This window comes from Apostichopus japonicus, chromosome 15 (genome assembly GCF_037975245.1).
Source record: "Apostichopus japonicus isolate 1M-3 chromosome 15, ASM3797524v1, whole genome shotgun sequence".
In the NCBI taxonomy this organism is placed as follows: domain Eukaryota; kingdom Metazoa; phylum Echinodermata; class Holothuroidea; order Aspidochirotida; family Stichopodidae; genus Apostichopus; species Apostichopus japonicus.
The window spans coordinates 21,833,878-21,851,853 of NC_092575.1; the positions used below are offsets into that span (position 1 = coordinate 21,833,878).

The following is a 17,976-nucleotide window of genomic DNA, read 5'->3' on the forward strand; positions in this document are numbered from 1 at the left end:
GTTCAAACTTTACGAGAGGAATTGCAGCTCGATTAATGTCAGATTTGCAGGGGCTAAAATGTGCAGGCCTATAGCCTAAGTGTACATCCCGGTCAATATTACAAGTGAGCATCAAGAGTCCCTTGGAAAGGGAATATACTAAATACAACATAGTACACATGACCAGCTCTACATGACTAACATCTACAGAGATCTCAAGATTGGCGAACCATTTACTATGTAATGTTTACCAGTGGCGTAGGAAGGTACTTTTGAGTGGGGGGGCTGAAAACTGATGGCCGGCCTGGGGGAGGGGTCTAAGGGGAGGGGGTGACCCCCTCCCATTTGGAATTTTTTGCATTTCCAGGTGGCCTCAGATGCAATTTGGTGCAATATAGCACACTTCAACACCCACTCCATTTTGTAAACTTAATTTTGTATTTTCACCTGGCCTAAGATGCAATTTGGTGCTCCAAATGAGATTTTTTTCTCATTTGGAAATGAAAAAGGGGTTTTCTGACTTGCTAACCGGGGGGGGGGGGGCGGAATGATACTTCCGCCCCTCCACATTTTTCACTGGGGGGGGGGGGCTGTCGCCCCCCCAGCCCCCCGGTTCCTACGCCCTTGATGTTTACACGTGCCCCCAACGGGCCCAACCACTCGTCGCTTACTGAATAAATGTGTATAGGCTAGCCTGCGTTTAGTGGTTCGACATTGCTGTCATTCAGTGGTCTGTAGGATTAAGTATGCTAGGCCTAGACAATTTTTTAAATTGATTTTGCTCTCGTTCCTTTCCTGTTTCGGTCAACTGCACTGGATCGGAACCCCTCCCCACTCCCCAAATTACGACTGATTTACATAACATAGGCTAGTATAGGCCCAACTTTGACAAAGGCAAGGCCATAGAGCATATTCTGCTCTATCGGCTAGGCCTATACAGAGTTAGACATAGGCCTAAGCTAGTGTAGAGTTCCTTTAGGCCTAGGCTAGTATAATATAAAGGAACTCTAGGCTAGTCTCACTTGAGCCTAACGTATGCCTAAGTCAGACTGTTACTGTTACCGTTGTTACTACTAACGTTAAAATAAATTGAATCTTAAGTTCTCAGCTCAGGAGAATTAGAAAAGAACTATTTTACATTCTAGCCTAACCAGTAACTGTAGTGTAGTCCCCTAGGCTACTTAGTAATATCCTAACGCTACCTTCAGAAGTTCGGTCTAATATAATCTCACACTGATGGTTATGCCTATGGACATGGTATACATAACATTTTAACTCACACGTTGTAATAAACGTTAAGGATTTATTGATATTGGAATCAAATACAACCACGTAGTTCAGAGCTGCCTCTACCCTTTGGTATTGTACTTCGTAGAGTAAGACGAGGCTAAGACGAGGCTTCTACTACTTCTAAATTCTAGTACTAGGCCTTCATGAAGCCGTGGCCGATGGTAGGCTAATTCTACCTAGGCGAAGCCTAACGCGCGCTAGTGTAGTACTAGTAGTACTACGATTTCTAGGTTAGGTTACCATGGGGACTAACGATGAACAACTGTCTACCGACCTTACTGCGTGAGTTTTACTCTTAGCAACGTGTCCGGTAAGGAATCCGTCCCTGCCATTTCGTTTTTTGGTAGAATTTACTTAAAACTATAATGCTAGTCGACAGTGGTTACCAACTGAATGTGTATATATTGTGTGTTTACTTTTATCGAACATTTTTGTTGGTAACATATCGTTGTTCATTATGTAGTCACAGTAGTCTAGTCTATACCGCAAGTTCAAGATCGGTTATGTTATATCTGTTTATTTACTAGGGCCAGGTTAGTACTAGTGCTAGTAAGTAGTAGTATATGCAACACAAGCTGGGTATGGCAAAGAATGTGTAATGAGAGTATATGCTCTATAATGAGAGTATATAGTCGGTGTTCGCAAGGGCGTAGGATCCGGGGGGCTGGGGGGAGGGGGCGCCAGCCCAATGAAAAATATGGTGGGGCGGAAGTATCATTCCGCCCCCCCCCCCCCCGCTTCGCAAGTCAGAAAACCCCTTTTTCATTTCCAAATGAGAAAAAAAATCTCATTTGGAGCACCAAATTACATCGAAGGCCAAATGAAAATGCAAAATTATTTACAAAATGGAGTGGGTGTTGGGGGGGGGGGGCTGAAGACTGATGGCCGCCCTGGGGGAGGGGTCTAAGGGGAGGGGTTTCCCCCTCCCCTTTTGGATTTTTGTTTGCATTTCCAGGTGGCCTCAGATGCAATTTGGTGCAATATAGCACACTTCAACACCCAGTCCATTTTGTAAATAATTTAGCATTTTCACCTGGCTAAAATATAGATGCAATTTGGTGCTCCAAATGAGATTTTTTTCTCATTTGGAAATGAAAAAGGGGTTTTCTGACTTGCGAAGCGGGGGGGGGGGGCGGAATGATACTTCCGCCCACCATATTTTTCACTGGGGGGCTGGCGCCCCCAGCCCCCCGGTTCCTACGCCCTTGACGCATGCAGTCTTTATTCGTAATATTCCACTATATCGTGTAAACAAAAGAACTACATTGACATTTTGGTATCACTTTTGACTTGTTTTAATTATTATTATTTATCAGTAACAATAATTACTTAATAGCATGGTATTAAACTGCAACAAAAGCTGTTACCAAGGATCCGCGGCCTATCATTAGTCTATATGATTTCTTTAAATATTATCGAATCACAGTCTCCTATAGTGTTCTAGTGCCAGGTTACTGATTCGTACCGTGTACTCGGTTTTACACGCTTATAGGCATAAAGCCTCAAGAATTCGGTGCGCCACAATCTGGCGTTACCATAGAGATTGGTACTTAAAGGTAAGTTATAATGTATACATAGTAAGACTTAGTTACTTTTCTGAAACCAAAGATAAAAAACAGGCAAGCAAATTATCCGCATTTGATAATATAGTGTAACGTTAGCCATATCACCAGCTAATTCGGCCACGACGTGCACGTGGGTCCTGTCTATAGTACGAGACAGTTAAAATATATGTACACAACTAAACACGAAACTGAGACGGCGTGGAACTCTTTCTAATATGTATTAAACTATATACGACAATGTGCGTCGGCTGAGACCCAGTCTAGACTACTCGAGCCTCAGCTCCTTACAATATATATCTAAGACACTTAATAAAGAACACACAATTACACTAACACAATTACCAACATAACTGATATGCATACAACTACAACGACATGTGCAAATTAACATATACAAAGAAAGTATAACAATACGATGGTATGCCAACATCGCGTGGCTATAACAATAACATTAAAACCCAAAGGAATGGTGTGCAATCTTACTCTTACATTATTACGTTGGTAACTTTGTCAAAGTTTTACTTTTACAATTTTAGTTAGATTGATGGATAACCAACAATGGCACATGCCAGTGTTATTGTGGACGGATAAAGCAATGAAACCTAACATCGGGGGGGGGGGGGGGGTCGTGGGTTCGACCCTGGCCGGCCTAACTAAGGTGAATCTTTATCCTGAAGAAATCCACGGGTTTCCTATCTGTACGTGTATTCCAAATTATACACACACACACACATACACACCAACACACACACACACACACACGCAAACGGTAGAACTGTAAATTGGCTCATTCACCCGACATGAAGTGCAAGTTATAAGCCATTCGGTTTCTCCGACATGAATATGTGGCTACTTAGCGTCGTAAAATAACTAACTTGCAGGCATACATTATTCAATATGAGATGCTTGGCTTTGTCAGACTAACACTGAGTTACAAGCGACCGCAAAATTATGTAGCTTTGAGATTTGAGAATATTCTGATCATGGATGTGGGTTGAACACGACTTTCTGATTATGTAATGACTGATGACTGAGAACGAGCGTGTTTTATTGACTGACTTTCAGTGTAACAGAATATATTTTATAAAACGCCGAACTAGAAAAGAAGTTGACGCAAGGTAGCGTCACAAAGTATAGGATATTATGCCTTTTAGTAAAATAGTACATATTTTCTTAGTAGGTATGCCTATGGTTCCACTTTAATTATAAACTCGAGAACGCTATATTAAAATAGAGGGAGACATTTATATACTAAGAAAATAAAACATTGAGTATAACGTAGACTGGTAGAATTTTACGGCGTGAGTAAGAATACAATGCCCAATTTGATATGCTTAAAAACAGCAATTTTGTTGCACATACTGTCCTGCTGAATCAAAAAGGTATATATATCTATAGATTTTTTAGAATCCACCATACCGTAGTAAAAAGTGAGTGGGTGGTTCTTCTTAAATGAAGTTTCAAATATTCACAAACATAGAGTTAGAGGATAAAGGAACCCCGCGAAATGTTTATACCATCATGCTTCCATGTATGGATAATTTTTTTTTCTGCTTCATTTGTGCCAATTCTAGAACCGTTACGTCATGTGACTCGTATACACGATTTTATATGAGTGACGTCTACTCGGATGGTTCTTCAGCAAAATCATTGTCTTCGTTACCATGGTTACGTTTTTTGCACTTTAGATTGATCCACTACCTTAGCTGCTTCTTTCACTGCTTGTCCGATTCCTTTGGATGTGCTAATCAAGTTATGCTTTTCAAGTTCCAGCAAGTTTGACAAAATATCTCCACGTCGCTGCCAAAAAAAAAATCTCTTTGTGAATCATTAAATTTTGTCTGTATAGAAAAGGCCGGTAATTTTTTTAAAAATAAAGGAAATTCTAGATAAATATATGGAATATACTGGTTTCTGGTTTACACAAAACTCCGTGATTATTAATTGAAGCGTATATATTGATAGCATTGCAATTGCTTTGTCAAACAAGAGCCTTTTTTATGTTGAACGATTTTGTTTCGACAAAATAAGTACCTCAAATACAATGGCATATACATTAACATTAGTTGTGTGTTCTCATGAATATTAATATCATACCGGATTATCCAATAGGCAAGAGTCGAAGGAGGCATTCGGGGTGAGAGGAGGGGGGGGGGGGGCGAGAAAACGGTAATAAAGGTCTCAAGAGGGTGTTAATCCGACCTAAATTATATAACAACGTATTTCTGTATTGCTGTTATATGAATGATAAACAAGTTAAGAACAAAGGGAAAAATGCAAATTCTTTAAGACTGTGTGTCTTAATTTTCGTGTTTACGTTGTGAAATCTGCGAACGATGTTTGAACAATTCTTGCCCAAAATTATCTCTGGTACTGCTTTCTTTAATCTTATTTATTACAGAATTTTCCTTACAATGAATGGCCAACACGAATTAATTTTATATAATTTTTGTTTTGAGCAAACCACATATTTACAATAGAATAATGTGATATATACTATACACGACATTGCATTATCAATCGATTCGAATAATCGTATAGGCCTAAGACTTCATAAATACAACAATGTTTCTTCAAAGACCCATGCATATTACGTTTTCCCCACGTATTTGTGTGCTTGAAAACCACTACAAGTGAGTAATTATTATATGGAAACAATGTAGCTTGCGGGGGCTTTCCTCATTGAACCTCATCAGTAGCCCCCCCCCCTGCACCCCATTCAAAAAGATTGTTAACCCCCCAGTTATCACGTCGGCCAATTCCACTACGCCTCCGTGTCTAGATTAAATTTAATCTGTGTGCGGTTGCCCGAAGACAAAGGGCTAGTATCTTTCCGTCTAACGATAAGATGTTTTGATAACAGTTTGTGATGTTGCGCATGCGTACACTCACCCCTATGCTTGTGAAGTCTATACCTGCACCAGCGTTCGGGTCAGGTTTGTCATCATCGCTTTTGTCGTCGTCGTCGTCATCGCCTCCTTCCTCATAGTTTAAATTCCAAATAACTGAAAATATCTAATTGTGAAGAAGATAGTCACGTGATAAAAGATAAGAAAAGATAGTATTTTTTTCGTTCAAGTAGGTATAAGTAATAAAAAGAGGAACTAGATCCACTCGCATTTGATCAAATTATTTATTTATCTATCTTTTCCATCTTCTATATATCACTTTCATAGCTGGATAAACTGTAGACCATGTTATGACACGCATGATAGTCTTGAAAATATGTTAAAACATGGCGTCCTTCCATGATACTGAGTAGGCGACGTTAAGACACACATACATATATATATATATATATATATACAGCCTACTATAAATTAGATACTGTCACACAAAATCATTTATAATAAAGTTATTACGGAATATGATTAGCAATTCATCAGAGCTTACTTATGCTTTTTACAAATTAACATAAATTTGTATTTATTTCAAATGATTTACAGTGACTATTCTTTTAATGGTTTGTTATGAAATTGTACGTAGCAACAAGGTGAGTATAGGCAGGCTGACAATGCGATCAAAAAGCCCAACTTAACCTTAGTTTTCGTGATTTTTGCTGCAGTAGGACATCAGCATATAGTGCGACGGATAATATCTCACCTGTTCAAGTTCCGTATGTATCTTTCTGTATTCTACTAGATTGTCTTCAATCGCCATCAGAACGATGATGTAATGTTCTAGTTTCTCTTGTGTTAAATACTTAAAGTCCTGAAGGATAAAACAAAAACACATTTTGCCGAGACACATAAAGACATTTGGAAAGCATAGACCACTTGTATACTTACGTACAAATGGACACAAAATAGTGTGCTTACGTCTACCAGGTAATGGCATACGACTTGATCACGTGACTTGATCACGGTCAGCCGATTAATTACTAATATTACTAAAGACTTTCATTACTATTAATTCACTTACCCCAAAGAAAAGCGGTTTTTGAGCTGCTAAATTGACTTTGGTCAATGCATCTTGTACACTAACAATTGGTACTGTCCTCTCGTAATCTTAGGAAAAAACGGTGAAAATTATTTCGATAAAATATGGTAAATAACCAACAATGAAAAGTTAGCTTGGTGTAAGCACATTTAATTAATTAAGAAAGCCTTAGTAAACAACAAAACAATAAAATAGTAGTATTTCTGTGATGTCAAATATTAAAATATTTGCTATATTTATTGAAGCAACAGACCACCCAATAAGTTTAATCAAGAGGTATTTAGGCTAATGTTTGAATCTATACTACCCAACAAAGTTTCATTCTCTAGTCAACAAATGAGTCAACAAATCAAATAACATCCACATGTTATTCTGATCTCCCATAGACTTATATTTATCAACCAAATGGCACACGAGCGCCCGATTCTACACAGAGACATGTTAACTCTAAGTCATCGTAATAGTCTTCATGAATATTCAGTGAGACATGCTATTCCAGCCGGGTTGGTACACAATTTTATTAAATGCTAATATATCTCTAAACTGTCCTTCCATATCATGCTTTAAAGCAGTCGTATTGATAGTATGAACATGTTCCTAAACTTTATCTGGTAGAAACATGATATTCATACTGCTCATACGGTCAGTACGAGTGCTCTGAAGCAGGGCATGACAGTACAGTATAGCAAACATTGTCCCCCACTGTGCGGCTATTCATAATGTGTCTCACCAGGATCGTCCTCTCCGATCGGTTTTGTCGCCAACAAATCTTCGTTTTGTTTATTTTCTTCTTTGACTTCATTCATAGCTTTGTCCTGAAAACGAAGAACGATAACATTTATAAAACAAATTGATTTTCAAGCTTGAAGGACATTGATTTGAGTCGGATAAAACCCAGTTGATCGATAGTATTTGGTATATTCAGTGTTATAAAACTTTATTGAAGAAAAAGTGGGAAAAAAGAAGAAAATACAGTTTTTAAACTTACCAGATTAGTTACAACAACTGCAACAACCAGATTAGCGAATACAAAGGCTCCAATGATGACACAGATGATGAAATAAACTCCACCTGTGAGGTAGTGACTCGTTCCCTGTCACAACCAAAATACAAAGAAAAGTAAGGACCATAGCTTGTTCCTCTTGATCCTTCTTAATAATTATAAATCAAGATATATCATGAAGGCACATTTGAATATATGTATATATATATATATATATATATATATATATATATATATATATATATATATATATATATATATATATATATATATATACATATATTATGGGTTTGTTGAATATACTTCGTTCTGTAAGTTTTTCAAGTTCGGCCTATTGATATCAGTACTGAGGTTTCCATTGTACATCTTTCCATACCGAAGTGAGACCATGATAACCACTTTAATATCTTTTTGGTTAGTTGGATAATTAAACCTGAAAGTTGTGTATACGTTTTATCATATATAGGAGCATATATAATGAACAAGAAATCAAATCAAATAAGTTCAAATCAAATCAAATGATATAATGATCAAATCAGATCAGATCAGATCAAATCAAATCAAATCGAATCATATCATATCAAATACATTTGAGCAAAAGTAGTGCGACCGATCATATATAAAATGATGGAGTATAACATGTGGTCACCTGAAATTGTTCAAATATCCCCATCCAACCGTCCTGCGTAACACAGATAAACAGCGAAAACATTGCTGGAATGAAAAATGAAAACGGTTAGACAAAGTAAGACATTATAGAAGAATGATAAGAAACCCTACTCTAAATTTGTTATGAACAAGATATGAAAAATGTAAAAAAAAATCATTTCTGTTTTTTCTTCTTCTCACTTTTCATGGTTCTATTATGATAGGGGGATTACGGTGGGGGGGGGGGTGTAGGGATGAAAGGGAGACTGGGCGAGTGGTACTTACAAACAGAATAGTCAGAAGTTAACGGTGGTATCTCATCCCTACATATTATAGTATAACCTCACGTCTCTTCTCCCTTTCTCTCTTTTGCAAACAATCTAAATCTTACCTGCACCCAAATTTTCGAAAAACTCGGGGAAATCTTTTCCGAAGAGGGACACCCCAGCTACGCTTAGGACAACCATCACAATGACCAAGAGGAGCACTATGTTGGTCATATCTGAAGATAGAGAAAAGCTTTTATATAATAAATTCAGAGGGGGGTGGGGGTTAAGAGGAATAGCAGGGGTGAACTTCTCACAGGATTCGAGATGTGAATATAGTTTAGTGTATATTATAAGTTGTATGTATAATTCTTCACATTCAAAATAATGGGCTCAATTATAGGTAGGCGAATAATAACCACAAGAATAACTTCCAACGAAAGGCCTGATGAATTGTTCAATTATTGCTAATTAATGTAACGCTATATAGTTATATTATGCTAATAATCCTTCAACGAATCTATCTTACCTGGAATGGACTGAAATATAGTCTGAACCACCACAGACAGTCCAGTGAGGGCACTCACGCTGTTGACAGGAAAATGTGATACTTCGGCATACGTAAAACTTAAATGATAATACAAATAATAATATAAAAAAATAAGCAACGTTTGATTTTTCTTGTATATGTTTTCATTATCGCTGGCGAAAGTCAGCTTTTAGTCTATATAGACGAATTCTGACAATCAGAATTTAAGATTTGGTAACCATGAAACTTTTACCCAAATGCTGCTAAAGCCTTTACGACCTTATTCAAAGAGTTTTTCCACTACGCACCTCCTCAAGCTTCGAAACGCTCTGATGACTCGTAGAATACGAAGAATTCTGCTGCTGCCAAGGAATGTAAGGGCTATAGGGGGAAAAATATATTAGAAACGAAAATTACCAATAAAACTTAAATACTGCAAGCCTTCCAAAAAAAAAACAAAAAAAAACACCCATATTTAACCCTTCATCTTCCCATCAGCATGTCACTCTATCTTTAAACTGTTACGCATTCTACGTTCTTCCGTGCGTATTTCACAAAAAGGTAGGAATTAACTAGATAACATTCAAACTAATAAAAAAGGAAGAAAATGCTCATAAAAAGGGGGGGGGGGGGTTGGAGTGGGTGCGGGTGAAAAAGAGGGTGTGTGTATGGGGGGGGGGGAGGCATTCACATTTGATGAAACATGCGCGAGCTAATCTTCTAGAAATATGTTGACGACATTTTTGCGGAGTCTAGCGATAACTCATGGAGAACCACTTTACTGTATAGGCTACAATAAGGGTATATCGCTAAACTTTATCGTTCAAATCCGTTTATTAAGTAGATTGTAGACAGTAAATGCTGAAAGAATACCCGCACGTCTAATGTATACAGTTCTTTCAAATCACAATAACAATATTAAACATGTATAAAGTTATATCATATATTGTGGGTACCGGTATATAGTAATGATTGAAAACATCGACTTAATACAGCTAAGACCTCGCATTTGTATTAACGAGAAGAAAGCTCATGAGGCCTTTGGGAAACAAACAACATTACCAGGAAAGGTTTCTGTCTTATAAAAGAAGAATCGATTGGCCTTCTATATGTGTAGCTAGCGTAGGAGGGCAGTTGAATGGTTTACATGTTGTGAAAATTAATTAAAACTGAACTGTGAGACTGTTATTAAGTTTGTGTGGATCACAATGACGGTTACATATACATATATATATATATATATATATATATATATATATATATATATATATATATATATATATATATATATGTACATATGTATATATACACACCAGAAATATTCCACTTCACGACCGGTTTCGTCCTTTTGGGACTCATCAGGCGAAGGTAGGAATCGAACCCCGGATCTTGTGTCACGAACCGAAGTCCGTACCACTCGACCACAGTGATTCTACTGGTGTGTGAATGCGTATAAATTGACTTTGTATAACTGTCATTGAGGGCGTATTACCCAAGTGTTATGATTGTACAGAGTGCACCCCTGGTGCTTTAATCTGACAATTTACACAGTATAACCACTCTTTGTAGGCAAGCCAAGCCGTAAATAAGAATTTAATGGGTAGCAAGTGGTATGACAGATATAGAGTAAATAAATACAGAATAACACACCAGAAAAAATCCACTTCAAACAAAGCCAGTTTATACGCTTTAAAGCAGCATTTTGCGTTGGGTCGCTTTTTTCCACCTTTTTAACATGTGCATCGATTTTTTTAGATGTATCAATCATAAAACAGCAAACTAAGATACCATCCAAGTTTCACCCTGCCAAGAGCGTTAATTAGCGAGTAATTAACGATTTATGTCGATAACGAGTAAAAGTGTCCTCGACAAAGTTTTCATATCTCCAAATCCACTAGTTTGAATTCCACCAATCAGTGAATAGTATGTTTATTCATGAGCATTTTGCGTTTGGTCGCCGTTTTCTACTTTTTTGACATGTCCATCGAGTTTTTTACATACATAAAGTCACAAAACAGCAAATTAAGATATTAGCCAAGTTTTTCCCTGCCAAAAACGTTAATTGGCGAGTATTCCACATACAAAATTAATCGCATTCAGTTCCCAAACCCACTAGTTTGAATTCAACCAATCAGAGATGCAGGTTTAGTTATGAGCCGTTGCTAAAAATAGATTCAAGACTTTGCGTTGGTACAACCAGGGAGTTGTTATGCAACTGCCTGGTACAACTGCCATATAGACTGTACACAAATCAAGCGTGGTGTTATATTACGTATCTGTCAATGACGTTCGTAGTGTTTAAATATTCATATTATGGGCGAGGTTTATTGGGTTCCCAACGGAAAATATCTTGGAGAACAACAAAGTTGAAAGTTGCAATTTTTTCGACTTTTATGCCACCATTTGAAGTAAAATATAAATAGATAAGCTAGTTATGTATGTCGTTATGGCATAGTGGAGTCAGTGAGGTTGAGAAAAATCATAGAAAAGGACGCAAAATGCTGCTTTAACACACCAGTAGAATCACTGTGGTCGAGTGGTACGGACTTCGGTTCGTGACACGAAGATCCGGGGTTCGATTCCTACCTTCGCCTGATGGGTCCCAAAAGGACGAAACCGGTCGTGAAGTGAAATTTTATATATGAATATGGTGTTATATAGTGAAGTGTTATATATATAACACAAATGCGGTATTTCTAGGATACTTACTTGGCCCCATTAATAAAGTCAGAATAATAAAGAAGTCTAGGACGTTCCAGCCGACCCTCCAGTAAATAAAGAATCCACTGAACCACTTCAAGAGTAGTTCTACAGTGAATATGGTCAGCACAGTGTAGTCAAAGATAGTGAACAACCATGAATAGTCTTCGGACTGAACAAAGAAAAAGAAGGAAAAAAAGCAGAAACGAGTAAAAAATACATTATTTAGTCAATAATATCGACGAAAGGTTTAGAATTTCTGTAACAGTTATAAAGTAGTACCCTAATCGATCCTATATAATATAGTAACCTATAGTTTTAGCCAGTACATGAGCAAGACGTAATATTACAATCACCCTGGTATAGACGAGGAATAGCAAACGCTTTTTTTAAAACTGAACTTCTCTGGTGGATATATTGGAATAATAAATTTTGCGCTTGCGTGGCCTGAATCTCTATCAAATATCATTTGTGTTCTTGCAGCCGACGGAAGGAGTTTGCTATACGCGAAGTATAGCATGTCCGTACGTATTTAGTTTCTGCCTGCATAACATTGTAAATAACGTCCTTTTAAATACCAGAAAGTGCGTGCTTTCCGCTACAAAAATCTTTGAACGATTTTGAGAAACCAAACTATAAAAACGATTGGTCATTTGATTTCATCTGATCTAAATGTCCTCTCCGAATGATGATACTCAACTTTAATCACATTGTGATCTTAATCTTGGGTTGTGCCATACTATCGAACATTTCTTTAGTCTATATTTTAACTTTGGGACTTGAAAATTGAAATTGAATAGTATAGTCGAACACAGTAATGAAATAATCAATTCTCTGTTATATATAAGTTAAAACTATTAAGTAAAGTTATAGAGGCACATTTTACTGATACAAAGTTGTTCCGTATAGATGGACAAGTCCACCTACACTCATTAGTCTCAACATACACACAGTCTCAAAATGTATATTTTGAGTCTGAGGAGTGTGCGTGGACTTTCCATCTATACGAAACAAAATATGCCTCTAAAGTTGACTTAATAGTTACGATTTATTACCCCATTTGTTCCTTTTGGTTGAGCACTGTCTACCAAGTGATGGTTTTACCTACTTTTCTTGTGTATTCTACTCTTTTAATATATGTTACTTTGATGAAGATTCCTACCAGTTTCTCGTTGGTGCCGAGACCAATCAGGATGGTATTAATGACAATCACTCCCAGGATGAAGAATCGAAAAGCTGTTCCCTCGACCATCTGTCCTACTAGCTCCTAAGATGATAATAAAAAAAGACAATAAAATAATAACATGATAATCAAAATAGAAAGGAAAAGGGACAAAAATCAAAATGAAAAATTTAAATATATTTTTGAATTGGCTTTTCAAAAACTACAAAATGCTACCAAAGGGGAAAGGAAAATAACATAAAAGAAATAGAATTTTTTTGAAACAGAGTGTAAAAAAAAAATATGGAAATGATTTTTACTATTAGATTTTAATAATTCATAACGGTTATAGTGAATGACGTAAAGTATGTGGAGTTCGGTACGGGAGTGGAAGAACGGTGAGTGGAGGAAATTTATAATATCGGAAATGGGAAGAACGAGCTCAGTGTTATCCCCCCTCCCCCACCATATTAAAAAAGGAAACAACAGCCAGATTACCTTCTAGAATTAATTAATTACTTTTCCAGTTGTGTGTAACGAGGGACAAGGAGGGGTTGAGAAGCGAACCCCCTTTTTGTTACGTCAACGACAACATAAAATCAGGGTTTATCTGAGTTGGAGGGTCGGCTCAATTTATAATGAAATGAAATGTTGGAAGAGCCTGTGTGTAGGCCTACCTGTGATACAACCTCCTCAACTCTCTCGTCATCTTGGTCGACGACTTCATTAAAATCTTCTTCAACCTCATCATTGGCGAACATATCCGATAAGGCCACACCCTTTTGAACCTGGGGGAGGAGCGAGTCCGTGGATAAACTTGATAAGTAAATTAAAACTGTGGCATTATCGTAATACTTTTGTCATATACCCATGCATCGTTACAATATCACTTACAGGATTGCATGGTTACAATATCACTTACAGGATTGCATGGTTAGAGTATCACTTACAGGATTGCATGGTTAGAGTATCATTTACAGGAATGTGGTTACAATATCATTTACATGATTGCATGGTTACAATATCACTTACAGGATTGTATGGTTACAGGATCACTTACAGGATTGCATGGTTACAATATCACTTACAGGATTGCATGGTTACAGGATCACTTACAGGATTGCATGGTTACAATATCACTTACAGGATTGCATGGTTACAGCATCACTTACAGGATTGCATGGTTACAATATCACTTACAGGATTGTATGGTTACAGGATCACTTACAGGATTGCATGGTTACAATATCACTTACAGGATTGCATGGTTATAATATCACTTACAGGATTGCAAGGTTACAGTATCACTAACAGGATTGTGGTTACAATATCACTCACAGGATTGCATGGTTACAATATTTAACGTTTTCGTAAGGAGTCATTAACACAAGACTTATTCGAGTTAACATTGTATGCAACATGTGCTACTAAATGAGTTCACTGTTAATCTATGAATAATAACCTATAAAATTAATCTCATTCTTGGGAAATTCTCTTTATAAAAATAGGCGCAATATCATAAGCCACGAACGGCTCTCAAAGTTTCAGTCTGAAAGTAATGAAAGGGCCTATTAATAAATATATATTATACTTAGATTATTATAATTGTCGGTGGTTCAGATCAAGCTATACAATCATATAATATTTAAACAAACATGCTTAAAACAACAAAGTTTCTGGAATAACTGTTCCCTAGGTTACTTACTGCCTGTGGATCGAATGTGTATAACCTTTCTATTTTCTCTCTGTTGAAACGAGGGAAAAAAAAGGGTTATTATTTTTGTATGATGTTGTAGATGTTTTTCGTTGTGACGAATGTTAGCTATGGGGCATATAGGGAAGCAATAACTATGACAGTTGGTGTAATTGCATTGAAATCATTTCCATATTAAAAAACAACCTAATGGATGATATTCTTCAACGTAATCGTGTTTCAAGTGACATGATTTATAGAAGTTTATATGTAAAATAGGCAGAGAAAATTGTCTGTAAAATTATAAACATATTAAGAATGAGTTACGAATTTTAGGCAGACCAACAGGAATCAAACACGTGATCTTAGTTGCATTCTTCCTCAATTGAGAATGAATTTAAATATTTTATATTCAGTGAATTCTGTATTCAGAAATTCCCCAAGCCCGATTTCCCGATTTTAAAGCGATTGAGAATTGTGGTAACATGTTGAACAAGTGTCGACAAGTAAGGTAAGTTTAATGTAGTTGTCCGTGTGTCCATTTCAACGTTTCTCGCAATTCATATATACACTTTGGCCTTGTGGCTAAGATCATGTATAGTATCTGTTCCCCTTTCGAGGGAATTGTGATTCACACCCTGACGATGATCACACAGTCACAGTCTCGATGCAAGGGGACTGGGGTTTAGAGTCGTTCGGTTGTTTCGTTTTTCGTGACCATGCAGGTTCTTTCCTGGGGGACTTTTCTTAAAAAAGTATTCATATATACACCTTAGTACAACTTGAATGTTTAGTTTTCAAATAACGTTTGTGTATAGAAACTCTGTTTATTTTTGGTTGGGGGTCATAGGAGGAGGGGGGAGGGGTTTCTTTAGTATGATCGGGTGCGGATCGTGGTGGGTTTTCAACCTCACACAAAAGTTTAAATGCAGTTACTTTACACAATTGTGCATTTAGATCTAATTGCCGTGGAATGCACTCATTTGACGGCTAAAGTTTCATTATTGTCTCTGTGGGGGGGGGGGGGATATGGGGGAGACAAACCCCTCCATGGGAGTCATAACATACGTTGAGGAATATTACAGAAATTACTGCAGTGAACCAGGAATGAAGTGGGATCTTGTTGGTCATTGAGACGTACCTTTCATTGATGTGTACTTAATTGTTAGGCAGGTTGTAGCGAATTTAGCTAGTTTGGTTAAAGTAAAAGACTTGCGCTGTTTCAATACACTTGAATTACTGTTACTACATTAAAATTGCATTGAAAAAGAAATTGTGCTTACACATGGTCGATTTGCTTCTTAAATCTGTTGGCAAATTTTACCCGGAGTCCAAACTGTCAAATACAAACAATAAGGAAGCATGTTATAAAATGAAACGAAAACATTAACAGGTTAGACAAACTGTAAAGTACAAGCAGTAGAGGAACGGGAACAAGATTCCAAACTGTAAACATAAAGCAGGAAAAAAAGAGGAAGGGAAGACAGTTATAAAACGAAATACAAACAATAACCTGTATTCATATGGTGCTACAATTTACTCCGATAGAATAACATTATAAGAGGCCGAGGGGGGTTATCTAGACGAGAATGCGTGGATAGATTTATTCAATTAAAATTGTTTCAAATAGAGGTCGCTGTTCATTCTTTATGTCATTGACGCAGGATAGCGGTGATGACGAGCTCGCTGATGTTGCCCAGTGGTTTACTTCTGTCCTTCAGCTATGTGATTCCATCGATGGTTTGATCAGATTGTACCAGCAATAGTAAGAATCATATACTTGTGACGATGGGAAGTCCAACTGCTCGAAGCAAGAACAAATGCCATAACTTCTCGCTCGAGTTTGAAATGTACAGTATAACTCCTCTACATGAGCTGAAATAGTTCATGGAAATGTTTCAAAATATCAAATGATTCTATATTCCAATGTACAGTCATTTTAGTCGTTTTTCGTTAAGGTTTCGTAGATTCAAATTGCGTTTGAAAAAGTGGTTACAACATGACTTCCAAACGCGGCCAAATAAAGTGTCTATACGTGCCGATAATTATGTATAACGCACGGTAAGCAAATTTAGGGAATACGCAGGTTATCAGCTGCACCGTCGTACATATTTAGTAATATAAGTATAATCAGGACATTTAAGGGTGCAGCAAACATTCACAGCAATTAACCTATTTCTCTCTTTTTCTACCCTAATGCATACACTGATACGTGCTATCGAGAAGTTTAAATGTCTTATTTTGCGGAAGCCTTTACTACAACTCATATGCTGTTGCTCAACGACTTTGTTAAACTTACGAAATGTTTTATATATAAAAGTGGCAAAAGTGCCTAATATTAGGCTACATAGAGGACTTTTAACGCCCAGAAATTACGTAAAGAATTTATTGATGCCAGTTTCAAGGTAATTTCATATTCTCGAAGTTGGTACTAACGTCACGAACAATGAGCACCATCTTGTATGTACATACATACAGACAAACATACATACACGCTCGCACACATACATGCACGCATACACGCGTACATACATACACACATACATACACATGCCTACAAACATAACATTTGATTGTGAAGCGACTATTGATCCATCTTAACATTGCTTACGTTGCTCCATGCTTAAACTATGTTTGCATGTTATTAATTCTTAAGCATGAATATGTTATTGACATGTATAAAATCGTGTACTTACGCCTCCTACCTTCTTGAAAGTTCCTGGTACACCGGCTGCATTGGCTGTAGCTTGACGAGCCCTTGTGGGTTGCGTTTCCTCCGCGATACTTCCATCTGAACCACTCAATACCGACATGCTGTTATTCAAGCCCGTAACTTAGAATTTTCGTTTTAATTTCTTCCAATCACACTTTCATTAAACCGTCAAGCAGCACATGACATTCTTTAACATAAGACGTAGTTAGTTATGCCTACTCTTTTCTTTGTGCATGTATGGTTAATACGTGGAACATTTTAAGTTAATGCGCGAATGCATATGGCGCACGTGCGCGCTTTGTTGTATTTGCCTAGTTATGATTGTGTTACAGCGCGCCCGTTCGGCGATAATCAACATGATCATATCTTTGACCGTTACAACCAGAGGCGCTGTTCAATATCTTGGCTCTAGATATATCATCCCGTCTACGACCTTGCATGTTCATTGTAACATAAATCTTCGTGTGTGTTTGTATATGTACATGTACG

General features: G+C 37.2%; 1 protein-coding gene across 2 annotated transcripts; it reads right to left on the reverse strand.

Annotated features, from left to right (window-relative positions):
- Window positions 1-3,582: 3,582 nt before the first annotated feature.
- LOC139981124 (cation channel sperm-associated protein 4-like) lies at window positions 3,583-17,732 on the reverse strand. 2 transcript variants are annotated; one of them, XM_071993307.1, is made up of 16 exons: window positions 17,480-17,732; window positions 16,058-16,110; window positions 14,787-14,826; window positions 13,759-13,869; window positions 13,082-13,186; window positions 11,929-12,091; window positions 9,528-9,600; window positions 9,220-9,278; window positions 8,816-8,926; window positions 8,426-8,490; window positions 7,762-7,866; window positions 7,504-7,588; window positions 6,756-6,841; window positions 6,438-6,545; window positions 5,727-5,849; window positions 3,583-4,634 (listed from the first exon to the last, which is right to left on the reverse strand). In XM_071993307.1, exons 1-16 carry the CDS (start codon window positions 17,585-17,587, stop codon window positions 4,503-4,505), a joined length of 1,527 nt encoding a protein of 508 aa, XP_071849408.1. In that variant the 5' UTR covers window positions 17,588-17,732; the 3' UTR covers window positions 3,583-4,502. The 2 variants fall into 2 exon arrangements, with proteins under 2 accessions (XP_071849408.1, XP_071849406.1); XM_071993305.1 differs by having other exon boundaries at window positions 17,471-17,732.
- Window positions 17,733-17,976: the final 244 nt, after the last annotated feature.